The sequence below is a fragment of the Plecotus auritus genome (genome assembly GCF_963455305.1).
Source record: "Plecotus auritus genome assembly, chromosome: 1".
In the NCBI taxonomy this organism is placed as follows: Eukaryota; Metazoa; Chordata; class Mammalia; order Chiroptera; family Vespertilionidae; genus Plecotus; species Plecotus auritus.
In genome coordinates this window covers 50,517,368-50,544,161 of record NC_137770.1, presented here as the reverse complement: position 1 = coordinate 50,544,161, position 26,794 = coordinate 50,517,368, and the positions used below count along the sequence as shown (strand labels likewise).

At 50.4% G+C, this 26,794-nt stretch overlaps 2 protein-coding genes across 2 annotated transcripts; one reads left to right on the top strand and one right to left on the bottom strand.

The window, feature by feature from the left end:
* Window positions 1-1,778: 1,778 nt before the first annotated feature.
* Window positions 1,779-9,724, top strand: SLC51B (SLC51 subunit beta). Its single transcript, XM_080659690.1, has 4 exons — window positions 1,779-2,238; window positions 5,892-6,103; window positions 6,861-6,951; window positions 9,389-9,724. The coding sequence occupies exons 2-4, from the start codon at window positions 5,983-5,985 to the stop codon at window positions 9,585-9,587; spliced, it is 411 nt and encodes a 136-aa protein (XP_080515816.1). The 5' UTR covers window positions 1,779-2,238; window positions 5,892-5,982; the 3' UTR covers window positions 9,588-9,724.
* On the bottom strand, window positions 7,791-23,525 carry RASL12 (RAS like family 12). Its single transcript, XM_080659684.1, has 5 exons — window positions 23,255-23,525; window positions 20,756-20,812; window positions 15,191-15,264; window positions 14,292-14,482; window positions 7,791-11,628 (listed from the first exon to the last, which is right to left on the bottom strand). The coding sequence occupies exons 1-5, from the start codon at window positions 23,355-23,357 to the stop codon at window positions 11,253-11,255; spliced, it is 801 nt and encodes a 266-aa protein (XP_080515810.1). The 5' UTR covers window positions 23,358-23,525; the 3' UTR covers window positions 7,791-11,252.
* Between the last annotated feature and the right edge of the window lie 3,269 nt (window positions 23,526-26,794).

Sequence of the window (26,794 nt, the reverse complement as noted above, 5' to 3'; positions counted from 1 at the left end):
AGAGGAGGGATAAAAAAGAAACAGGGAGAAGAGTGGGAAACCTGGGGTGGGGCAGGCTCCCCATGATTCTCCTCCAAGGCAGACAGGGAGAATCCTGGTCAAGGGGTCACTTGGGGACCTACACTGGAGTGACTGTCCAGCTCTCAGCCTTGCTCTCCTGGCTACCTGATGGGCAAGTGATTTGAGCTAGTCATCCATGGCACCTTGCCCTTGGCTGAAACAACTGATCCAAAACATGGGTACATGACCCAGGTCAGGACAACTAGAGCCCTTTGCCAAGAATTGCCAAACTGGAGTTGAGAAAGGGGACCCCTTGTCCTCCAGCTGTAAGGGTGACTTCCTACAGCCTGGTCCAGCTTCCTGGAGATGGTAGCCTCTGAGAATGAGCCTGATATCCAGTTAGAAGCAGGGAGAGAGCTAGAGAGAGAAGAGCTGGGGATCTTCAGGCTTCTGGTTCCAGTTCTCCCTATGGTCAGCTCCACCCTGTTCTTCACAGTTATATGATCCAATGGTTACCTTTTGAATTGCTTTGTTGCAGTTAGGTTGAGGTCCTCTCTCTTGAAATCTATCAGTTGCCTTTCTCTCCAAAATGCACCCTGAATCTGACCACTTATCACCATTTTCACAGCCACACCCTGGTCCAAACCACCACTATCTCTTGCTGGCTGAATGCAACACCTTCCCAATAGGTCTCCCTATTCCTGTCCACCCAGCAGGTCAGTGATCTTAGATAAATGTCAATCAGAGCATGTCACTTCCCTGCCTAAACCCTCCGGTGGCGTCTCATTACATCCAAATGCCTTATCCTGTTTTACAAGGCCCTGCGAAGGCCTGCCTCTGTCTACCTCCAGCTTTAGTCTACGCCACTTCCCCTCATCGCCCTGCTCCAGCCCCGGTGCCCTCAGTGCCCTCCTTTTTGTTTCTCAAACTCATTGCGCCCATTATTTCTTCAGTGCCTTTGCACCTGCTGTCACAGTTCCCTGACCTTCAGTTTTCAGTATAGGAATATAGCAATCACAGCTCTCCTACCCCATCTCTTTCTATACCATTTTGTTGTTTAAATTATTCACAGAAATTTTCTCTAGCTGAGATTATTTTATTTATGTTTTTGCTAACTTTTTTGTTGTCTGTCTATTCCTCCTGGAGCGTGAACTACAGGAGAATGGGGTCCTTGCCTGTCTTGTTTACCATATCATCTGTGTAATAGGAACTCAAGTAGTATTTATTGAATGAATGAGTTACAAAATAATGAGTTGCCGGAGTTCCAGGCAGGCCCCTAGGTTCCCTGTTGGGTCTCCTTTCCTCTGCACCACGCTGTTGTCCACATGGTTGACCTGTGTTTAACTCCTAGAGGAACTTGTTCCTGTCATTTGACCTCACTCAACTTCTATGACCTCATTTGTGAAATGGGAACCCTGCTCCTTGCCAAGCCAACTCCAAGGATTGTTGAAGATGCAGGGAGCCAGTGGGTGGAAAAGCCAGAGCCCACCGATGATCAGAATTGAATGGGTCTGGCCTGGTGTGGGGAGCATCTTACTCCTGCTTCCCTCCAAGCTCTCCTCCCTCTGTGCTGTCTGGCCTGACCTGCTTTCTCCTTTCTGTGCCACTCACACACCTCACTCACTTGCCTTGCCTTCCCCACCCCTTGCCCTCCAAAGGTCTTATTTTATAGCTCCTTGTGAGGAATTCCTATACGGCCCTGGCCCTCACCGTGAGAAAGGACAGGCTATCAAAGGCCAGGCTTGGCTCCCTGCTCTGTGGTTAAATATTGATAACACCAGGAGACAGAGGCCCGGAGAGAGCACACCTCGTATCCCCCTGTGGTGCAGGAACCCCCAGACTGGGGGTCCTCTAAGCCCATTCCTCGGGGCTGGCAAGAGGGTCTGGATGTTTTCTCTTTACTTTAGGCCACCATCTAAGAAAGTGAGCATTGGGCTCCTGGTTCTTTAAGCAATTAAAATCGGGTGGAGCCTGTTTGCCATCCGAGGCCACTCATTCAAGAGGTCAGTCACCCCAGAGTAGCAGAGAAGACTCCAGGCCTGGGCGTGTGCTAAGAGCAGAGCTCCCAGATGGGCTGGGCTGCCATAGACTCTGCACTAATCCTAGGTGACAGCTGTGTGGAGAGCTCAAGTGCAAAGACCATCCTGTGCTTCTGTGAGAGGAGGAGGAAGAAGACACAGCAATCAGTGCTGCTCCCCAGAGCAGATCAAGGCCGGCCCCAGGAGCCTAGGACCCAGGGTGAGTGTCTCCAACCTCCCATGGGAATGAGTGACCAGGGTCTTCCGTAGGAATCACAGGCCAATGGCAGATGGTTAAGCTCTGTTTAAAATGCAGGCATCTCCCAGAGGGGCCCAGGGAGACAGGACAACTAAACGCAATGTGATATCCTGGGTGGGATCCGGGAACAGGAAAAGACGTTCATAGAAAAATAAAATCCAAATAACTCATGAAATGTGGTTATTTTTTTAAAAGCAGGGATAGTAATAAGATGCTCACTCTAGAAGGAAACTGGCGAAGTGTTCTGAGGGGAAATGTGTCTTTGTTTCTGGGGCATCTAATACAGCCCAGAGGCTGACTCTCAGTTCTGGACTTGAGTCCAACTTGTCATTTTGTTTGTTGGTATATGTTTATTGTAATAATATTACCATATTTAAGACACACATTCCACTATGGGATCAGCCAAGTTTGTACACTTATCAGATTGGCTCCGACACCACACTGTCCTGATTACTGCAGTTTTACAGGAAGTCTTGAAGTCTGGTAGCGTCAGTCCTCTAACTTTGTTCTTCAGTGTTGTGTTGACTATTCTGTGTCTTTTACCACACCATGTAAACTCCAGAATCATTTTATGGATACACATAAAATAACTTGATGGGATTTTTATTGGAATTGCATTGAATCCATAGGTCAAGTTGGGAAGAACTGACATCTTAATTAGTTTTATTAATTAAACACCCAAAATTGGAATTGTTGTCTCAAAAGCTATAAATACAATATATACATACATTTTAAAATACATTCAAATATAGAAAAATATATTTAAGATATACATTAAAATATATACATTTAAAATATATAATAACGCCATGTATTGTTTTCATGAAGGTAGTGTGTACTCATGAGAAATGTATACAATACAGAAGTATTCACAGTGTTCCCAGGCGTCTAGGCCCCATCCCACCTTCCCAGAGGGAGTCGGTGTTTGGTTTCTGGACCTTCACCCTCTTCTCTGTGGGTGTGGGGAGGTCTACATAGGCAGCAGGGGCCTATGGGTGATGTTACTAATTAATCCAGGCACTCCTGCATCTGAGATTGGACAGAAAGTCACAACCCTTCTTAGCAAGTGCTCTGGACAGACAGTTGGAACTGGAAACAAGATCACAACAATTAGCCATCCCTGTAACTTTGTCTTTTCATTATTCAGTATATATACATACAGCCCCAGCTTTGTCTGGGAAGGTCATTTGGCCGTCTGGTCTAATTAGCATATTACGCTTTTATTATTATACCGTAGCTACCCCTCAAAAGGATAAGAGGGTAGTATGCCTCTGAGTCCTCAGAAGTCTAAACAAGGTCCTTTTTTTCTCCCTGAATTCCATCTCCGCCTTGACACGTGAATGGTATTTCACATATGAAAATATTTCCTCTCAAAACCTGTAGATGTTTCTTGTTTTCTCAGAGCCTCTGGAGTCTGATGTTAAGTCCTTATTTTAGCACTGTGTCTGTCTGTTTGCCATCCAGTTGTTTTTTCATGTTCCTGGCTGGGCCTCCAAAGGCTACTTCGGAAGGCAGTGTGAGTCGGGCGACTGGAGATAGCCTGGGGCCTCTTTTGTTGTTGTTAGCCCCATGACATGTTTCTATGATTGGTTTCTTCAAAACCCTTCTCGTCTTTTATTTTTTTAGTTCCTTTTATCTCCCTTCTTGTTCCCTTTTTCCTTTTCCCCCAGAGAGAACTATTATAATGTGTTTAATGTGTCTTTTTTTAAGTGTTTTTTTTTTTAAATGTGCTGTTTTGTGTGGATATATTTTATATTTTCATAAACAGTATGGCATGTCCTCTCTGATCCTTAGGGATACTTTTGTAGAAATATTTTTTTTATTAATTTCAGAGAGGAAGGGAGGAGAGATAGAAACATCAGTGATGAGAGAGAATCTCTTGCATGCCCCCCACCGGGGATTGAGCCCGCAACCCAGGCATGTGTCCTGACTGGGAACAGAACTGTGACATCCTGGTTCATAGGTCAACGCTCAACCACTGAGCCATGCCGGCCAGGTATAAGGGATACACCTTTTTATATATTACACACTCAGGAGCAGAGTGGCTGTGCACACTTACTGTGACTAATTTGCTCTCTAGATGGATACACTCCCCCTGTCAGTGCATGAGGCTATGGCCTAGAACCTCAAACACATGACATGATTCACCTTTCTAACTATGATGATCTGATGGATGTCAACTGGTATTTCATTTTTAATTTTCATCCTTCTGATTACCACAGAGTTTGAGCACTTTTTCATATGCTTGCTAGCCTTTGGGGTTTCCTATCTTGTAAATTGCGGTTTAGATCCTTTACCCATTCATTAGGGTTCCTGTCTTTTTCTTGTTAATTTGCAAGAATTCTTTGTGTAGCCTAGATCTCAGTCTCTTCCTGGTTTTAAGCATTGCAAGTATCTTGCCCCAATCAGAAAGGTGTTAGTTACTTTATTGATGGTATTCTTCAGTGAACAGATAATCTTATTTCTGATACAATCAAATTCATCAGTTTTTTGTTGTTATTGAATGATTTGAGCTTTTATGGTTTTGTTTAAAAAGTTTTATCCCACTTCTATTAACTTTATATTTTCCCCTCTTACATTTAGCCTTTAATGTGGGGTCTGTTTTTGTATGTACTGTTTGTTAGATGCACATCCAGTCTTCCTTTTTCCCACACAGTGAGCCAGTTCCCGGCACCTACTAAACGACTCCTCCTTTCCCTACCTATCAGTAGAGCTTCCTTTATTATACATCAAGTTCCCATGTGTACATCGGTCTCTAGAAAATTTCTGTTCTGATCCCTTGATATAGTGATGTGGCCTTATGTCAACATCCAAAATTGGAATTGTTTATGATTTTTTATTTCTAGATTTCAATATCTGTCTTAGTAAACATAGATTGCTTAACTTGCTTTGTTTTGTGAGAATAGAAACAGGGTGAAATTAATGAAAGGATGTAGCCAGGAAGCATGGATTCAATTTCTTGCACTACAAACGACAGAAAACAATTCTTATAACATGTCCTCCCCTCCTCCCCCCCAAAAAAGAAGTTATCAGGGGGCTGCTGAACTGAGAGCAGCACTGGCCAGTCAGGCCTAGGGGTGGCAGCGAGGAAAGTGAGCTGCCCGCTCTCAGCAGCAATAGCTGACAGCTACCCTTTTCTGGTACTTTCTCTTCTTCTCAGCTCTGGGTCGCAGGCATGCCAATCTCCAGATAAGAGACTGTGATAGGCCCAACCTTTGCTATGTGGGTCCTGTGACTGGCTACCACATGAAAAGCAAAGGCAAGGGATGCGACAGTTTGCTAAGGAACCAGGGTGAAGGGAGCTGTGGCTGTAGAAGATAGATGGGGATGCTGAGCAGGCAAAAAGGGACGATGTCCCCAGCAAGGGTCCCACAGCCCACTAAGCAGTGGCTTAGTCCTTCTCGCTCCAGGTCACTGCTCTTCCCCACGCGTGATGGTTTTTAATAAAGACTTGAGTGACTCCCAAGTCCGTGGTCTCTGCCTCTCCAGGCCCCACTGCTCTGGGTCAGCCTGTTCTGGTCCTATAACTTGGGGTGAGAGGAGAGTTGGGTTTGGGCAGGGAGGGGAGCTCAGGCTGGGTGGGCTATGGGTCATGCTTTCTGCTTTGTTTCCAGGGATCTGCAGGGCTTTGCTCAGAGGCCAGCACCTACGAGGCCAAGAGGGCAGCTGAGGGGCCGAAGGGGCCTAAGGACTTCATTGTCAGAAATGTACTCCAACCAGGAGCAGGGCATGCCCCAGGGTGAGGGGGTTACCCGAGCCCCAGCTGCCACTGTGGTGCCTCAGGAGCTGCTGGAAGAAATGCTTTGGTTTTTTCGGGTAGAAGATGGTAAGTGGCAGGGGATTGGTGTGTGGAGTGTGTCCTCTCAACACAAAACACAAACTGGACTCTGGCCGAAGCCCTGGACATGGTCCCTTCCTCCACAGCAGGCTGCACATTTGCTTCAAAGCAGCTGAGGGGTCTCAGTACCCAGGAGGGTGTAGTTGAACCTCATGGTCCTTCTCTTGGGGCTTGGTCATTCATTTACTCACCCTCCAATCACTCACAAATATTTAAGTTCCTTCTGTGCTCAGTTCAGTACAGTGTGGCCAGATCTCGGTTATCTAGATTCAGATTAGCCACTTTATGTGTTATCTGTGGGCAGTTCTTGAATCCATTTTAACTGCCACCCTTCTTTCTTTCCTTCCCTCCTTTCCCCCCTCCATCCCTCCCTCTCTTCTTGTCCCCTCCTTTTCTCCCTTCCTTCCTTTCCTGGCACTGCCCAATGCCTCAGTCCCTGGCAAAATTCTGAAGATTGTGAAGTTTATCTTGACTCACCCACCCCCACCCCACTATCATCCAACTGCAGTGCTGGCCCCATTAGATTAGGGCTGTTCCAAGGCAGAGATCTTGTCCTCCCCTCCCCCCACCACACACACACACTGGAGTTCCTGCAGGGTGGGGGCTCATCTTCACCTACAACCCCTGATCCACAGCAGGGGACCATGGATGCTGTGAGTTGTGTCTGAGCCCAAACGCCAAACGTCAGGGGGCCTGAGGGGCACCCCAGCCTCTGCTCAAGTCTCTGCCCTTTGTGTCTCCCCAGCCACTCCTTGGAATATTTCCATCTTTGCCCTGGTGGGTGTGGTGGTCGTGATAAGCATGGTCCTCCTGGGAAGGAGCATCAAGGCAAACAGGTGAGGAGATGGTCTGGGGGTGGCCTCTGGAAGGTGGGGGCCCTGCCCTCCCAAAGGGAACATGGGGAAGGGTATCTACGGGCCTTGGCTGTCCACCCTTTGGGAAAGCAAAATGCAGCCTTCAGGGTCTTTTGAGAACCCAGAATTTTTTGAAAACTAGCAACTGTCCCCAGTTATCACCTGCTGGCCCTGGCCAGGGAACAGGGCAGGGGCTGGTATGTCTCAGAGGTCAGGATCTCTGGCTCTGGAGTCACAGGGGCCCAGCTCTGTCACTCCCTAGCGGGGCAGCACACTCAATACCTCTGAACCAGTTATTCCTATGAATGGTGGTAGCACCCAGTTCTCTGTGGGGAGTGCTCAGTGGGGCTACTGCAGAGGAAGGGATGCTGTCAAAGGGGAAAGTCCCGCCCTGCTCCAAGGCCAAATGCAGAGCTCAGATAGAGCCCTGATAGCAGTTGAGGCTCCTGGGGTAATTTTTATAATGACAATACTCCTCAACCCTGGATGCACCCAAAATCACCGGAATATTAAACATTCAGAATGCTGGGTCCTCTTTGGAAATTCTGACACATAGGGGTTGGGGTGAGACCTAGATAGTGGCATGTGGCTAAACTCTCTGGATGGCTCCAGGGCTAATGTTTGAGATCCTTGAGGGCATGGACCACATTTCATTCAACGCGTTTCCCCCAAGTAATTGCCACGATGTGTGGACCTAGAACTCACTCAATAAATGCTTAGCTCACTCATCCCCATTAATTCATTCATGCACTCAACAATTGCTATATACCCATCAACCATCACATCAGTAATGTTGAAACAATAATGAGACTCTCGCCCTCAAATCTGTATGTTTTGTAATTTTAAAAGCACCTTCACATTCTCTTATTTGATCCTTAAGAAGCTCTGTAAGGCAGGGCAGGCACAAGTTACTAATTCCCATTGTACAGAATAAGGTCATTAAGGATGCACGGAAGGGTTGGCCTAACTTCCCTGCTCTTCCTTCTACGCCATATTTTACATCATCTACGAATCTTCCTCACAGTTCTGCTACCAAGTCAAAAAGAAATAACCCCATAGTTCACACTGAGAACTAGTCATTATGAACTGCTGTGGCCCCTTCATCATTCACCCCTCAGATAGGGGCTGAGCACTTGCTCTGTGCCAAGCTCTGTCCTGAGAGTGGGGGCCACAACAGCGGCCAAGACAGATTCAGCCTTGGCCTTATGGAATCTACAGATTGCTGAGGAGATGACGGTAGTTCAAAGTGACAGAGAATGATTGTGGGACATACAGAGTATCGTGGGAGCACAGAGCTGGGGTCTGGGGCCTTCAGGGCAAAGAGATGGTAGGCGACTGCCGAAGCCTCCAGACCAAGGGGCAGCATGCACCAAACTCCAGGTGGGAGGGAGGGCCGGTGTGGCTGTAGTGTGGGGTGTGAGGAGGGCTGCAGAGGGGGGTGGGGAGAGGGAGGACAAGAGGCGGCAGGACCCAGGGTGTACACACTCTGAGGGCCATCCTAAAGAGTTCAGCTTCTAGCTCACGAGAAGGGCTTTGCACAGGGATGTAAAAGGTTCATGTTTTAGCAAGATCATTCTGCATGAAGGATATAGAAGGGCCCAGAGGGGTGTCGCCTCTAAGGGACTCTGCCTCTCTCATCCTGTTGGGAAGCATGCCCCTCAGCAAGGTCAACTCAGAGCCAAGGTGTCTGTCTAAGGGAGCAGCAGACACTGAGCTGCACCCCCTCTCCCCCACCCCAGGGCCCAAGCCGAGTCTCTGGGCAGTCAGCTCTAATCACAGCTGGGTCCCTCCCGCATGGCCAGGAAATGTACCTGGAGTAAAACCACCGAGAGGGAGGATATTTGGGGGAATTATTGAAAGGAAGGAAGGCTGGATGCCGGATTAAGGAGGTGGGCAGTAGGGAGCCACTGAAGGTGCTTGAGCTGGGGAGTGACGCGTGCACACCGGGGCTTTAGGGACTTGACTGGTGTGTTTAGGTTGGTTTGGAGAAGGAAGCACCGAGAGGCAGGAAGATTGTTTAGGAATGTCCCGCAGTTTGCCTGGGGGTGTGGGGTGGGGTGACGAGGACCTGCACTAAGTGAGATGACAGTTCTGGGATCAGAAAAAATGTGATTTGGTGAAAACCCAGGACTCAGAGTCAGGAGACTTAAGTGCACGCCCCACGTATGTGCTCCGTAGGAGGAGCGCTAATAGTTGAGCTCACAGGTGGCAAGGAGGATTTGGTGAGAGGTACCGGCAAGTCTCCTCTGTTTCTCTGCTGAAAGCACAGCAAAACCGTCTCCCCCGGCAGTTCCCAGGACAGCCCCCTGGGTCTTCCCCTCAAACTCTAACGCATCTGGGAAACCCAGGCCTCCCCCAACCACTCAGTACCCCCAGCTCAGGGAACACGCACGCTCAACAGTGTCTTCTTTCCCCCCAGAAGGCAAAAGATGCTGCCACGGGAAAAACAAACTCCAGAAGTCTTGACTGAGGCCGGAACCAAAGATGGCAACAACCTGCACATCCTAACGGAGACTTTGCTCTCAGAAAAGCTAAATTTGGCCGAGGTGGACATTGAGTTAAAAGAGAGGAGTATGCAACCAGTCTTCCTTCCAGACCCACAGGAATCCGAGAGCTAGTGAGGGGGCAGGGCAGGGCCCCCATGCTGTGAGCAGATAAACCAGAAGAACGGCCATCAAACTACAATTCTGTTCTGGGGAAAAAAAAAAAACACCCCACAAACCCCCTTTTTATTAAAATGCTTCTCAATATGGGCAGTTGGAATTGCATAGTTTGTTCCAATGGTGGTGGTCCCCACGTACGTGGCTGGGAACAAAAGTGCAAAATCCACAGCCAGCCTGCAGGTCAGGAAGCCTGGCCAGGCCTCCTCATGTGGTCCCAAGGAGGTCCCAGCTCTCTCTGACCTCGGCTTCACCTCTATTCAATGGGGCTGAAAGCTGGGTTAGACCCGCTGTTTCCCATCCAAGCTCCTGGAATTGCTGGCAGGGAAAGGAGCGGGATTCTGGCTCAGAATCCCCTTCCCAGCCCTTCCTCCCACTAGGGGCCTCTCCTTTATCTGCTTCTCTGCTGAGGGTCCATGAAAGACTTCCTTTGGGCCAGGGGTCCCATGGTACAAAGAGTTAGAACCTAGGGGACGCCCTACCTCTGAGACCCTTCTCTTGCTAACTGTGAGACCCCAAGGGAGGGTCCTGATCTATGTCTGAGCCCCAGTGTTGTGGTCTAAGCTGTGGGGGCAACCCCAAATAATTTATGCAAAAATTTGCTTTAAGAACCAAAAATGCTTTAGGTTCTATCATACAAAAGAAGACTTTGGACACTCAGACCCATGATGAAGGGTACTGGGTCCTGCTGAACCAGGCTACAAACTGGTAAACTGTTTCCCCCTATGGACCCAGGACAGGCTAATGGTGCCTGGATGTCAGATACTGCCAGCGTGGGCTCCCTGGAATCCTGAGTCCTTGTCACTAGAGAGTAACTTTGTCCTGCAGCTTTGATCATTATACTAAGGAGGCTGGTCCTGACTATGGGCTGAGTCCCTTATTTGAGGTGGGAAAATAAGGGGGCCCTGCCTTCTGGTGAACAACCCTAAGGTCCCCTTCACTGGACACCCACAGCCTCTCCCTCTACCCTCCTTAAGAGGCCAAGCACTGGAATAGCCCCTCCTGCGACTTTGCTTCTTACAGGATGTCCTGCTGGTTTACACTAGATGTTATTTAGGAAAACTGTGGGGTTTGTTGCCTGGGGCTTCTGTGAGATCAGGAGACAACGGGAGGACCAGACTCTGGCCCTCCAAACCCTGCGTCCACCCTGCCCTCCCATCCACCAGGTGGCTCGAGGGCCTCGGCCTGTCCTTCCTGCAGGATGTCCTCAGGCCTACACTTCTGCCAGGCTTCCTAGAGCTGTCCACCCAGAGCTGTCCACCAGGGGCCACATCTGGCTTGGCTGGAGCTGGAGCAGGAAGGGGTGATACCACAATGAACACTGCAATTTCCTCCTGCTTAAGGCTGACTCCAGGTGTCTGGGTTGTCCCAGGGGGCTGTTTTCCTTCAATGGCAGGGAATGTTGTGGTTACCGTGGAAACCAAGGCCCTCGGAATAGGAGCAGCATTCCTGCCCGTCCCTCCAGCTCACACACTGAACTGGGTTGTCGGGGACACTGCTTGGTGCTGGAGCAGAGGTCAGCTGTCCACCAGAGGGCGCAGGCTATTGTTCCATCAGAGGGAAAGCCAGTGGCCAGAGGTCAGCCACCTCCTGCAGCTCTGCGGGGCTCTGAGCCTGGGATCTTCAGAAGATCTTGAAGCCCTTCAACAGGGTCAGGGTGGGTGCCTTGCGCTTGCTCTGGGCCCGGGATGACTTCACAGTGACCAGCTTGGCCTGGGCTACGGTGGGCATCTCCTTCAGGCTGACGGTGGAAAGCGTGTTGAAGGTGCAGCTGGCCAGCCCATGACGGGCAGTGAGCGGGGCCTGGTGGGGCAGGGCCCTCTCCTCAGAGATGAAGAGGGGCCGGGCCGGGGAGTTCTTCTCCAGCTCCCGCCGTGCCTCCCGCACTGCCTCATGGAAGACATGCTGCACGTGCTCAAAGTCCAGGCAGGCCGAGACCTCGAAAAACAGGCACCCAAACCTTCCCGCCAAGGCTGCGCCCTCTGCCTCGGTGACCTGCCTGGTGGGGAAGGAGGGCGAGGTGAGGTCAGGAGCATGCGTCCAAGCCAGGCAGGCCTGGGCCTACACCAGGCTCCCACTTCCTAGCTCGGTGACTAGGAAGCTACAAGGTTTAGCTTTCTCATCAGTAAAATGGGACAATTACATCTGCCTCTCAGGGTTAAGAAGATTAAGAAAGACAATTTGTATTGAGTGCCTAGCACAGTACTTGGCAGAGTCAGTGCTCAATAAATGGTGGCTGATGTCACCAAAGCCAGAATTTAGGAGCGAGGTTGAGGGTAAGAGAGAAGCTGGCCAAAGGCCCTACCTAGACCCTGCCTGTGGCTGGAGGAAGACATCCATCCACATCCCTTCCCTCCTCTCCCATATGGGGCCCTTGGTCAGGACATGAGCCACCCTCAGCCCTCCCTTGTGGGATCAGCTCTACAAAAAGGCAGTGGTTTGGGCTGACGGGTGTGAGACCACAGCGTCTACAGAGGCATGGAGGGCCAAGGTCACTCAGGATGCCTGTGGTTGGCAAAGCTCTCAGGAATCGTGGGGAGTTTTGTCTGCTTGCCTAGGGGACGGCAGGAGAGAGAAGGGTGACAACATTCATGTGGAGTGGGCGGGGGGGGGGGGGTGGGAAGGAGAGAGGGAGCAGCACCTACTCCCAGCTTCATCCCACCTCCCAGGATGGTGGGATCAAATATTTGCAATTGGGAAGGTCCTGAAAGCTTCTGACCTAGAAGCCACGGGAGTCAAGGTGAGGGGGGAAAAGGCTGGTTCTTGGGCAGGTCAAACGTCCAGAAGAGGGAAGGAACAGGATGTCCCTGGCCAAGGTTCAATGGCTGACTCCTCCTGACCACCTCCCATTACTGAGCTGCCCCACCCACCGCTCCTGAGGACAATGGCACAGCCCACAGGATGAGAGAAGACACTAGGGTGGGTACCGGTGGAAAAAGGTTTCTGAGCCAAGGTTCATTTGGCAGGAGCAGGGGGCTGGGAGTGGGCTAGCTACCCAGGGGAGTACCAGATAGCTAGAGTGACTGGGACAAAAAGGGTCAGGGGCAGAGCACCTAATCCCATCCTCACCTAGGGCTGGTATCCTGTCTATAAGCTCACTGCTTCCTGAGGTGCCCCTGGTGAAAGAATATTTAGTATTATTTACTTTCATAATAAACTTGAATCTGAAACTTTGTCATCGTGGGGCTTAAATAATGAGCTTTCAGGAACAAGAACCTCATGCATCATGCATGCATGTGTGTGAATGGGTGATGCAGGCATGTAACATCCTTTTTCTCATTTTGTTGGAGCCTGGTGAACATTTTATCAGTGGTTTGGGAACCGCTGCTCTAAACCACATTTAGCTGCAAGACAGTCAGGGGAGGCACTGATCAGTGCTCAGCTCCACGTTAGATTTACGATGCCCATCAGCTCCTGACCTCCTAAGCTAGGGACCTGATCGGAGAAGGAAATGGGGGTACGGGCACTTGTTCTTAGTGAATGGATGCTGCTTCGCTTGAGCCTGTGTTCTTTGTTATTTGCTCCCAAACCATTTTCAGACAATCTATTTGGCAAAGGTTGGGATCAAAACAACAGTCTGGTTTTTTCCTCATAATGAAAACTGGTTTATCTCAATCCAGTCTTCTAGGCTCTGGGGGCTCTGTGGTTCATTTTGGCTTTAAGATCACACAACTTTCTTCATTCCCTAAGATGGAATGTCTGTATCTGAGGGCTTGTCCCCCTTCATGAGACTGCAACTCCTTTTCCCACTGTCCATCTGACCTTTTTTAAACAAAGGGTCCCTTCCTTGCTACCACCAGTCAATGCACCCTTGGGGCCTAAGGAATCAAGAGTGGCCACCCGTGAGCAGGAAGGGACCGGTGGAAGGCTGGTAGAAGGTGCCATACCTTGCAGGTGGACTGGCCACACAGGACGGATGTCAGTATGAATGCCAATGAGATTACTTATCAAGTGGAGGCATCATAGTCTCAAATGCTTCAGGGCAGACAGGCAACTTAAATGTGTGTAGAGAGTAGAGGAAAGCCACAGGGAGTGATGAGGCCTGTGGTCAGCTAGAAAGAGCATGCCCTGCCTCAAAGCATTCCAATTCCAGGTCTTCTAAAATACAGTGCCTCCAAGCAAAATATGGCTGCAGTATTCAATGGGTATCTGCTCTTTGGTCCAGTCTGTGACCTCTGATCCAAGTCCAACCCTTGCTAAGAGAACTGCCCTCAGCACAGCCAGCCGTGGAAGTGAGCCTGGGGGCTGTGCTTGGATGAGGTGAGAGCTGGTTGGACCAGAGCAGACTCCTTACCCAATAAACCGAGTCTCCTTCCCTAGAATTGGAATTGGGCACAGAGTGACCAGCCAGCTGCACCGAGTGGGAACAGAAGGTCATATAGACTCAGGCAAGAAAGGGTGAGGCCCAGAGAGACCACAGAGCCCCAGGAGGAAGGAAGGCATGGACTCTCTTTTGACTTTCAGGATCCAGCCCCTGTGCTGCCCAGATGCCCCTCCCTTCCTGTCCATGGCTGCCTAGAAGACCACACCCTTACAATATACCCCCTTTACCTAAATTCGAGATTACTGTTCTTAGCAGCCAAATAATCCCTGAAGATGATTCCCAGACTTCACAGATGCGGAACGTGAGCTCTGGAGGTGTGGGACAACCGCCGTGCTCACCTGTACTGGGCCATATCCAGCTTGTTGCCCAGCAGCAGAGCCGGGTAGTTGCGCTGCGTCTCCTTCGCGTGCAGAGCAAGCAGCTCCAGGTAGCTGCTGCTGCCCTCGAAGCTCTGGCGGCTGTCAACACTGTAAACCACCAGGAAGGCGTGGGCCCAGTTCAGATAGCGCTCACAGTTCCTGGGGGTGTCCTGGGGCAAAGGAGGGAAGTCCTGGTCAGGGACAGAGGAGGTCAGGGCGAAGGCCTTCACCTGAGCTACCCCACTGCACCTCCCCACACGTCTTCTGGACTGGGCTGGGCTGGGCAGGGTCTTTGTATATTGTTTCCCAGCAGAGCCCTTGTCAAAGGGGCACTTGAGTGTGGATTAGGCTTGGTGTGAAAGGAGACATTGTCTTGTGAGCCTTGCTCCCACCACCCAGCCAGAGACTTGGAGACCTTGACCTCTGGGGCACAGAGCCAACACGCTGGCATGGCCCCTAAAGAGACCTGGCTGTCTCTGGGCACCGCTGGTTTTGGGTCAGGTTCATGGTGCTCTTTTGCCTTCTGAGAATGAGTGGCATCCGGCCTTGGCAGGAGGTGGTGAGAACACAGGGAGATGTGTGTACTGGGGGGAACTTGGGCCGAGGGAAGCCTTTGTGTAAACATGTGTGTGCACCTGTCTCCACGTGTGCACGAGCATCAGGCCCCAGAGCACAGGATCTTGGATCTGATGCCCTCAATCATCAAGTCTCTCCAGGCCCCACCCCTTTCCTCCTCATTTGGCAAATGAAGAGATTCAGGCCAAGAGAGGGTCACACAGCAAAGTGGAGCTGAAAGGGGATGTTCCCATCCAAGGCCCCCACTGGGGCCAGGACTTCTCAGGAGGCTGCACTCTCAGCTGCAATGGGGGTGATGTTACCAGGTCTGCAGTGTCCATGACCCTCAGGTGCACAGGCTGCTGGTCCACAGTCTCCTCAGAGCTGTAGGTGTCCTCTGCAACACAGAGAGTCAGCTAGTTAAGGGCCAAGCAAGCCACTACGCTGATAATGGACTGGGCCTGAGTCCCAGCTTCCCTCTGTGCAGCCTGGGGGCCGAATCCGGGGCTGGCTGAGCTGGGAGCACTGCCAAGGCCTTGGCTCTCCCCACATGGAGGGTATGAGCAGAACCTCCCACCCAAGAGCGACTGCTCCACCTGTCAGGGCTCAGAGCAACAGAGGCCACTCACAGAACACGCCACGGGGACGGGATTGTGCTCTGGGTCCACCAAGCACGCTGGCAGGATGGAGTGCGTGGCAGCAGAGGCCTCAGGAACTGCACTGCCAGCCTCTACCTCCCGAACTCCAAGCTTCTCCACCCTCTTCCCCTTTAACCACAGAGGCTGGCTCACAGGAAGCCCCCAAGGACAGTCCTCCTGTCCAAAGGGGGAGAACTCTGTTTAGAAGTCCCAAGAAGGCTGTTTTTTTTTTTTTTTACTTGTTTTTTAAAAGTTTTTATTTATTTATTTATTTATTTATTTATTTAGGGAGAGGGATAGAAACATCAATGAGAGAGAAACATCTATCGATTGGCTGCCTCCTGCACGCCCCCTACTGGGGATCAAGCCTGCAACCCGGCTCGTGCCCTGACCAGGAATTGAACCATGACCTCCTGGTTCATGTGTCGACACTCAACCAGCTGGGCCCAAGAAAATTTTACAAATAATTCTTGTCAAAATAATAGAGGAATCTGGTAGTCGAAAGTTTTAGGTTGGAGATGTGGACTCAAACCCCACTGTGGCTACTTTTTAGCTATGGGACTTGGTCAAGTCATTTCAGCTCTTTGAAAAGAACTATTTCCTCATTTTATTTTATTTCTTATTATTTTTGTTGTGGTGGTTAATCCTCACTCGAGGATATTGTTCCATTGATTTTCCAGAGAGAGGGAAAGACAGACAGAAACACTGATGTGAGAGAAACACATCGCTTGGTTGCCTTCTGCAGGAGCCTGACCACACCTGGGCCAGGGAAGAGCCTGCAACCGAGGTACGTGCCCTTGACAGGAATCAAACCCAGGACCCTTCAGTCCGGGCTTTCTATCCACGGGGCCAAACTGGCAAGGCTGTTTCCTCATTTTAAAGTGAGGATAAGATTGATAACATTGGCTAACCGTTTTCAAGCTTTTCCTTTGTGCCAGGCACTGTGCTAAATGCTTGTCCCTGCACGATCTCACAGGACTGTGCGAGGACTGGATGGGCCGCTGGTTAGGGCCGCTGGCCCTCCACAAATAACTGGTAAATGACGGTGGGGACCATGGTGCTCCAAAGTTTACAGGGCAGGTTCACCTTTTTTCACTTTTAAAAAAATGTTTTTATTGATTTCAGAGAGGAAGAGGGAGAGAGAGAGAGAGAGAGAAACATTAATGGAGAGAATCATCGAGAATCATCAATTGGCTGCCTCCTGCATGCCCCCGACTGGTAATCGAGCCCAAAACCTGGGCATGTGCCCTGATGGGGAATCGAACCATGGTCTCTGGTTCATGGGTTGACACTCAACCACTGAACCACACCAGCAAGGCTTACTTTTTATTTTGAAATAATTCTAGGCTCATGTAGAAGTTACACAACAGTACAGAGAGTTCCTGTGTACCCTCCCCCTCAGCTGGGCCAAGTGAAGTTTCTGTGTAAACATGTGTGTGTACCTGTCTCCATGTGTGCACAAGCATCAAGCCTCATCCTCCCATTGTTAACACCTTACATAACCATCCTCCCATTGTTAACACCTTACATAACCATAGTACAATGATCCAAACCAGGAAATTGACATTGGTAGCACACTATAAACTAAACTACCAATCCTATTTGGATTTCATAAGTTTTTAATTTTTCAGTTCTCATCACCTTAAACCTGAGAAAGCAGCAAGTGTCCGAGCATGCAAAGAGGACCTCGCTGCCATATTGGCCATCACTCTCCCTACCCCCAACCTTACCCCATGTCACTGGCCCCGTGTGTGCGTGCACCGGGTCCTTACCTTTCCCTTGTGTCCCCCAGTACCCCAAGTGACCCCAAAGAAGACCCCTCTGTGCAGAACTGGGGCCTTCTCTGTCTTCCTGGCGGCAGCAGCTGTGAGAAGAGAAACCCCTTAACCCTGGCTGAGTCAAATACTTCTCTCTGAGGGCCACTGGCAGCCAAGCCAGGCCTGGACACAGGCCAGGTCCATAGCAGCCAGCAGGAATCACAGACAGCTCCCGTCCCCAGCCTGCTTTGGGGACTTGGATAAATGCCACTCTTATTCAAAGACACACACACACACACACACACACACACACACACACACAAAACCAAACCACATCTAATGGAAAATATGTCCCAAGTGTTTAACTATATTTGGTGCAACAAGAGCTGCCCCTAGATGCCTACATCTCGTTCAGATTTTCCTGCCCAAGTTGCCTGATGCACCCCTTTTAGGTACTTCACAGCCCCTGTTCCCAAACAGGCACCGGGTCCTGCCCAGTCCAAGGAAAAATATTAGCCCAACCCTGGGCCTGGTCTCCTTAGTCCCTTATAGCACAACGGCCCTCCGAGGTTGCTATTAGCTCCACTTCAGAGAGATGACAGGGAGGTGAGGCCCAGAGAAGGAAGGACGCGTCCATAGCCCACAACACCTATCTATAAAGAAACCGGAACTCACATCTTCTGGGGCTGGGCTGCCTCCCCACTGGCACCCCCTCACTCCCTTTGCTCAGTGGAGCCATCAACTTCCAGCTCTATCTGGGCAGAGTACAGGGGAGAGCAGAAGCTCCCAGCCCAGCTGAGGATGTGGAACATGCATGGGTGAGCTGGAAGAAGCTCAGAGGTCATCTTACCCACTTTCTCCCACGCTGGGCGGGGGGGGGGGGGGGGGGCGGGGGGGCTCCTTTCCAAGTCACAGTGATGTCTTTTCCTCCCATCACCTAGTTTTTGTCCTAAGGGCAGTCTGGTATCTTTAAATACATGGACCTCATAGCTTATGGTTCTAAATAACATTCTGTGGACTTTAATGCTGAGAGAAGAATCTTTTCCCAAAGCATTTTTCTCTCATTTACAGTAATCATTTTCTTAAAGGCACCAAAGGAGGTCAGGTGAGTGTGTATAGGATGAAGCCTCAGAAATGGTGACTATGTGCTTGCTGGAGCAGAATGAGGGCAAGATAGAAGCCATCACTCTGCCCTGGGCAAGCCAGATGAGATGGCCCCAGCCCTCTGCAAGAGAATGTTCTCCTGGAGACCCGCCCCCGCCTGTAGCTCTCAGCACAGGCAAAGCCCTTTCACAGGCACTGAATCTCTCAGCTCCTACCGGCTCTACCAGTCACAATGCCTAACAAGGCACAACTTTTACACAGACAGGACAGTCTATTGGTCACATCTTTCCAGATGGGGAAACCGAGGCTCAGAGAGCCCAGTGCTATGCAGACCTCTGCCTCCAGGCCCTCTACAGCACAAGGCTGCCCTTAGTGGAAAGCAACTGGTTTGGTGTCTCCTCTTCCTTTGTACCTGAAGTTCTCCATGATCTTAGGCAAATCACTGCCTCAGTTTCTTTATCTGTAAAATGGGGATAATAATAGACACTGTTCTTTAAAGGACAATCCTAAAATCAAAGTTCAATTTCATGTCTACAAGCACCTGTGTTGTACCTAGGACTGTGCTCCATGCTGGAAATGGGGACCAATACAGGTTCCCACCGTCCAGAGGCTCGACTGGGGCTCAAGCTCTTGGAAGATCTTTGAAAAGGGGAAAGAGTGGTTCTCCATCTCCTGGTGGCTAACTCTGCCCTTGGATGCGCAGACCTTTCTCCATAGAAGGAACGGCTGTGGGGTCCCGGGGTCCCCACTGTTACTGGAACCAGCCATGGGAGAGTGGCTGAAATGTTTAGACAGTGAAACAGAACCTCCAGGAGTGGCACTGGCCTCCTGGAATGGCTGAGGGAAGAGCATCTGGTCAGCTCCCCAGCTCATAGGCGCTCAGGGTGGGATGACTAAGCATTTCGGGGCTGCTGCCCCCCACACAGTCTGACCATGCATTCCACTGCCAGGTCAGAACTCCAAAATTACTCAATCAGGAAGCTCAAAACACCACTAGAATAGGCTCCTAGGTGGGACCCTGCACAAAGGAGGAAGTTACCAGATAAAATAGTTTAAAAGAGTTTAAGATCTCTTAAACCAAGTGGTTCCTTACCCTAGTTGGCATCATATTCACTGATAAACCTCCTGGTCAGAAGTCTGCTACTCAATGAAATCATTCTAAAAACTATTGGCCCAAATAGCCCTGAGGTCCGTTCTCGCTCTGGCACTGGGATTCAACAGTCCAGCCTGAGCTGAGGGGCTGGTGGGCACCAATGGGCTAAGCAGTTCTCTCCTTCAGGTGTCACCGGGGCATTCCATCAGATGCCTGCTGCAGGAAGTGCTGTATTGTGCAGCTTTTCAACCTGTGCTCCAAAGCCCTGGGTTTCCTCAGCGGTCCTGGGGGGTACCACACATGCTTTATTCAATTATTATGAATATCCAAGACTGCAACCTTCATTTTCAAAAGGCAAAGAGATCCAGACAACTCGTTTTTCTTAGTGCACAGTTTACAATAACAAATGTTATAAATAGGTTACATTTATACTAATAAAATTCTGCTCTTGTTTGTTTTAGATATTGGGGTTCCATGTAAGAGGTCATTTGAGGTAAAGGTCTTGCTGCTAAAAGTAATTTTCAGAAACACTGATCTGATTAATTTGAGGGAATCTCAGCCATCATAGATAGAAAGCCATTGGAGGAGGAAGGAGAAGGAAGAAGTGAATATGCATTGAATGTCTACTGTGGGTCAAGTACTAGGCTAGCTCTTTTATGTGTTACCTCTTTCATTATCACAGTAATTCTCTGAAATAAGTGGTTTTTATGCCCATTTTACAAATAAGGAAACAGAAGCTCAGAGAGGTTAGGTGACTGCCTTAAGGTTGCACAGCCAATATGTGGCAGAGTCAGGATTCAAACTCAGTTCTGACTGACACCAGAGCATCCCTTTTTCCAATATACCATGATATGTCGATAAAACAAGACTAGTTATTTGTATGGTTCAAAAGCTGATTCAGAAGCCAATTCCACTGGAAAATTTCTCAAATGTCTCGTCCAGCTTTTCTGGAAAAGTGCATTGAGTGACCATCTTGAAGAACAACACTAAATGGATGTGGATGTTCTGCTATGTTTTATTTTTTTTTTAAGTCTCATTATACCTCATTTTTTTAGGGCAAATCACACAGCTCTCTGAATATGGCTAACCCCCAAGTTGTCTGGGGTGGGCTGTGGAGGGCATATTTCTAACACTTAACACATTTTCCTGACGTGGGCTGAATCATCCTGGGGGCTCCTCCCCTTTGCCTCCAGATCTTTGGTCCTGGTCGCACCAGGGCCCCCCACAGAGCAGGTGTCATGGGAGAGGGCAGATCCAAGTGGGACACAGCAGGAGGAATAGGAAGGAGTTCCTTACCCAAGTTGGGGTCATATTCACTGATAAACCTTCTGGTCAGAAACTTGACGGTCAGGGCTGCAAGAAGCGGAAAGAAATTGGCTCACAATCAATGATTCTCTCTCATTGATGTTTCTCTCTCTCCCTTCCTCTCTGAAGTCAATAAAAATATTTTTAAAAAAGGAAGGAAGGAAGGGAGGGAGGGAGGGAGGGAGGGAGGGAGGGAGGGAGGGGGAGAGAGAGAGAGAGAGGGAGGGAGGGAGGGAGGGAGGGAGGAGAGAGAGAGAGAGAGAGAGAGAGAGAGAGAGAGAGAGAGAGAGAGAAAGAAGTTGGCTCAGTCTCCCCTGCTGTGTCTGGCTGCTGGCCCTGGAGGCTGCCCCTTCTGTTTTAGGAAGGCCTTATCTAGCCTCTGTGGCCCCTGGCTGACACCAAGCCTGAGTCTCTGGGGGAATTCGGTTAGAAGCTGAGGAGTTGGTTTGAGAGGCTCAGAAGAGACAGAAATATGGGGAACTGTATCCCTGGGATTTTTTATTTTGGTGGCAAGAAAAGCAATAAGAGACAAGTCTAAGGGGCGTCTGTGAAGATCCAAACTAAGGATTCAGGACCCATGCAACCCCAACTGAAAGGAGACATCTCCCATTCTGGACAAATCACAAAGATTCTGAAACGTGCGGCATTTATTCCAATTTTGGCTACAAGCCAAAGAGAGAGTAAGAGCCAAGTTGATCAGTGGGTGATCCCTGGGGGCAGTGTGACCCCTCGAGGGCCTGGGATTTCCAGGCGAGGTCCAGGCAAGATCTGTGTCCTAAGTAAACACACTTTAGTCCTCAGCCATTCACATCTCAAGTCTTGGCTCTCTAGGGCCTCCAAACTGGTCATGGTGCCTCGCAGTGAAGTTGTCCCCAGGTGCAATGCATTAACAGAATTCTGATTTTGTTCAGAATTTAACCACAGAAAGCCAAGGGCTGGCCAACTATTATACTGAACTCTTAAAAAGTAATGAGATATTTTAAAGAAAATCCTGAAAATTCTTTCCGAGGATTTCTATCAGTGTCAGTTTGCAAAGTAATACCCAGGGAATAGATATTTTTAAATTTAAATTCCTTCATTAACGTAGCCACTGGCTAAACTGTACCAGTGACATAGCTCCGGATAACAATTTTATTTTCAAAGGGGAGAAAGCAAATCTTTTCTGTTGGAAAACGTGATTCAGAATCATCCCTCTTTGAGCCAGAGGACTGGCTTTAAAAGTAGAGAGGAAGCCCCCAGTGAGTCCTAAAAAACACCCTGGGGAAGGAACCCAATGCGAACGGAGCCCATGCTGGCCATTCACTAATGGCTATAACTGGAAAACAGCCAGTGAGGAGCCTCTTCAGCTTCCCACCTTCAGCGGCCTTGGACTGTAAGTGGCCGGGGGAGGGCTGGACCCTTTTGCTGGGTCTCTGTCTATGGTGACACCCCCGCTCCCACACCCCTTGGCCCCAGGTGGGTGAGAGCTGCCAGGGATGATGAAGAGGGAGTTAAGTGCTGATAGTCATGATTTCAATGGAAACCAAGATCTTGGTTTGTCCAGGATGGTCCTAGCATTGGGACTACAGTCCAGTTTCCAGAAAGTCAAGAGAGGGATCTGGCTTGAAACAAATATGTTTGATAAGAATGCACACTTTGCTCTAACCGGTTTGGCTCAGTGGATAGAGCGTCCGCCTGCGGACTGAAAGGTCCCAGGTTCGATTCCGGTCAAGGGCATGTACCTTGGTTGCGGTCACATCCCCAGTAGGAGGTGTGCAGGAGGCAGCTGATCCATGTTTCTCTCTCATTGATGTTTCTAACTCTCTGTCCCTCTCCCTTCCTCTCTGTAAAAAATCAATAAATATATTTAGAAAAAAAAAAAAGAATGCACACTTTACCTCCAAATCTCAGGGCACGGAGGAAGGGAGTGGGGAGCATGGCCTGGGAAGTGTGGGTGACTTCTACCAACTCCCTTCAAGGGCCAGTGGCTCCTGCAGCTCCAGCCTAAACCAGGGTGTAGCAAGGCTGTGACTGAGCTCACAGGGGCCTTGGGCGGGGATAGTGCCTAAGAGGTCCTTCGGTGTCATCCACCACAGCTGACTGCTGGCCCCAGGGAGAGGTGATGGGGGTTAGGGAGCCACGAGGGAGAGAGCCGCAGAGGTCTGGGAGACACAGAGATGGACAGAAGGGAGAGAAAGCTGGAGTACAGACATGGAGCACAGAAACACACAGGGTGACACAGAGGGAGAGCCAGGCAAGGAACAGAAGACAGAGGAGAGATTGAGGAGCTGAGAGCAAAGCATAGAGAGTGCCAAGCAACAGAGCCACAGGGGATACAGACAGAGAAACTGAGGCAAAGGAGACAATCAGTGTCTTGGCCAACTCACTGGGTGCAGGAAGCCCCCAAAGCCAGTGGAAGAGTCTGCCCTTAAGTCCACAGCGCCCGGACCCCTTTATCTGCTCCCCGGTCCCCACCTAACCCCTTCCCGCCCTGACGCCCGCCCCACTCACCGGACTTGCCCGCTCCGCGGCGCCCCAGGATGGCCAGGTTGACCTCGAGGGGCGCGCTCTGCTGCCCGCTGCCCGCGCGGGGTTTCCCGAACACGGAGGACATGGCGACGCTGCGGAGAGGGACTCGGGTCCTTGGCCCAAAGGCCCCAAGCAGCGTGCCGGCCCGTCGGGGCCCTCGGGGGCGACTCGCAGGCTCCTTTGGCACTCGCCACTCGGCCCCGTCGAAGTCCGCGCCCGGGCCGCGCGGGCTGGGTTCCCGCAGCTCGGCCCGAGGGGGGTGGGAGGAGGGGCCGGTGGAGCCCAGCGGGCGGGGCTCCCCGAGCTCCGCCAAACTCCTTGTAAGGGCTGCGGGAGCACCCCGCGGGGCGCACTCACCCCGCAGACGACGCGGGGGAGGGTTCGCAATCGCCGGTGCACCCCACCATGCGTGGCCTCGAGGGCCAGGAGCTGCTGTCACTGTCCGCAGCGCCCCCACACCCGGCCGGGAAGGGCAAGGACCAGAGAGAGCGAGGCCCTGGGTAGGGAGATAGAGAGGAAGTCTGTTTCCAGCCTAGTTTGAACCTCCACTCAGTCTCTCCTTCCAGCAAGAAAGTCCCTCCCTCCCTTTGTTCTACCCAGTTTCCCCTGCCTCCTCCTCCGGGAAGTCTGCTGGGTTCAACTCCAAGCCTTGCCCTTTTTCTAGGTCACAGCCAGCTCAACTTTGGCACACAACTTCCAGGGCCGCATTCCCCTGCCCTTTTGGAGACTCCCAGGCATCGCTGCAGCACCCAGGCAGGACCCAGGCTCCTGGAAGGGGGAGGATGAGACCTCCTTACTAATAGTTCATGACCAGTGTGGGCTCAGCTTCAAGAACCCAACCCATCCTGCATTGCAGTTTGCTACCTGATCAGAGCTAATGAGTTGCATCTGTTAGTAGTCTAGAGTGTAAATGGGCATTTTATTTGTCCTAAAACCTGGCACACCTCTTGCCATGGTGGCTCAGTGGTTGAGTGTATAGACCCATGAATGCTTCCTGGTCAGGGCACATGACAGCGTTGCAGGCTCGATCTCCAGTAGGGTGCGTGCAAGAGGCAGCTAATCAATGATGCTCATCGATGTTTCTCTCTGTCTCCCTCTCTCTTCCTCTCTGAAATCTAAAAAATATTTAAAAATAATAATTCTCGGATTGGTGGAGCCTGGTGGGGGTCACCTGTCATTCCCCTTGGGACCCAGGGTAAATCTGTTCATGTGAGAGACAGGGCAAAGGGCCCACATGGGGGACCCAGAAACCTAGGATCTATGCCAGCTCCTTCACTGGGTGACCTTAGGCAAGTGACCTTTCTTTGGGCTTTTTATCCCTATGTATAATACTAAAAAGGGGGGAAATAAATCCAAAATTCCATGATGTGATTTAGGCCTGAGAGTGATGGAATCAGCCCTGGGCTCCAGGCCTGAGTATTTTCTAAAATTCTGTTGGGACTCTTTGGAATACACTGCAGGCTAGAGTGGGGAAGGGGATGAGAGTCTCAGAGACCTCTCACTCAGCGTTTCTCACCCTAACCCTACCTCCCCACCACCACCACCCCAGCTAATCTACCCACCCTGTACAAGAGAACCATAAACCCAGGTCATCAGGCAAAGAGGGGGGTGGTGTCAGAGCCTGATGGTAATGACTCCTCAACCAAGAAGGAAATTATTTCCCAGGTCAGGACATAAATACTGATTCAGCTTAATTGTGTTTCTGGGAGCTCGTGGTAAACCAGCTGTGTTATTAAGGCTCTAAGGTGCTGGAAGAAATTTGTTTAGATTACACCCTCAGGCCAGAATTCCTCACAGAGCTAATGGCCAAGGGTGTTCCTGAGTTTTAGGAGGAGAAAAAGTGGGAGCCAAGTTCCAGGCACATCCCTGGGCTGTGAGGACAGGCTGGTTCTGAATGGGGTCTGTGGGAAGAGAAACCTGGAGGGCTGCCAGAGAGAGGGCAAGCTGTGGACACCTACAGACCCAACTAGGTGTGCATTTGGGTTTTGCTACTTCCCTGCTTGTGTGAGGTGGGAGTTGTTATTTTCCTTATCTTTAAAACTCGGATCAAAAGTAGATGGGATCTGCAAGGAGGCATGTACTAACTCAGTGTGAGGGTGAGCTCTAACCATCTGAAGCCCCCCAACATTAAAGACAACCAAGGAGTAACTACTTCAAGGAGGCAGTGTAGAGGAGACTCCATCGTGACTCACAGGATCAGATGAGATGATCCTTAATGCCCTTCCATTTCAGAGATTATTTGAACCAGTTGCCAGCTGGTTAGTCAGGCCCTCAGCTGTGACTGCTAAGTGCCAAAGTTAGCCCCTCCTCTGAAGCATGGGAGGAAAACTGTGCGGAACTGTAACCAGTCCCTTTCCTCATCCTCACACTCCTTATCTGCAGGCTGCTTGTCCAGCACCCAGGAGTGCCAGTGTGGACTGCAAAGCCCTTTGGAATAATCACCTACTGTCAGACCCTGGAATAAGCTCCTCTGACCTTCTGAGCCTCAGTTCCTCATCTTTAAAATAGGGGTAATATTAAGGATTAGATGACATGAAAGAGTCCCACCCAGAGGTTGGCCCATGGCCCAAAAAAGCAAATGATAGTTCCCTCTACTCCCTCTGACATGAATAGCACACACTTCTCACCCACCTAACAAAAAGCCAAACTGTTTAGTGACCAGAGGTTTGGACTTCAGGTCAAGAGAGAGGTTATTCTGCCAGGGCAGTGGTCGGCAAACTGCAGCTCGCGAGTCGCATGCGACTCGCGAGCCGCGGTTTGCTACTCTGTTGACTAATGAGTTTGCCGACCACTGCGTAAGGCATTACCCTTACCCAGAAGTTTTGACTTCAGGTTAAAGACATTAGTACATTATTAAAATGTTTTTTAAGTGTTTTTCCTTAAGGTAGTGGTCGGCAAACTCGTTAGTCAACAGAGTGGCAAACCGCGGCTCGCGAGTCGCATGTGTCTCGTGAACCGCAGTTTGCCGACCACTGTGCTAGGGCAAGGAGCCCAACCCCCTCTTACAGGAGGGTTCTTACAGGAGGCCCTCAAGTACTCAAAATGCAGAAGGCTCCTTGCCCTAGCACAGTGGTCGGCAAACTGGGCATGTAGCAGGTGCTCAAGAGATGTGTCTGGCCCTAGCCGGTCTGGCTCAGTGGATAGAGCGTCGGCCAGCGGACTGGAGGGTCCTGGGTTCAATTCCGGTCAAGGGCACATTCCTGGGTTTCAGGCTTGATTCCCAGTGGGGGGCGTGCAGGAGGCAGCCAATCAATGATTCTCTTTCATCATTGATGTTTCAATCTCTCTCTTCCTCTCCCTTTCTTTCTGAAATCAATAAAAATATTTTTTTAAAAAAGAGATGTGTCTGGAGGGGATGAGTGGGGCATGTACAGGTCTACACAGGGAGGGCCAGTGAGGATTTCTGGATGCCTGGTCCTAACCTTGCCACCCACCCCTCAGGAGCCATTCCACATAAAGTTAAGCTTTCAAGACCCTGTTGTGATGTCTCGGCCTTCTCTGGAGGCACAATATGACAACCTC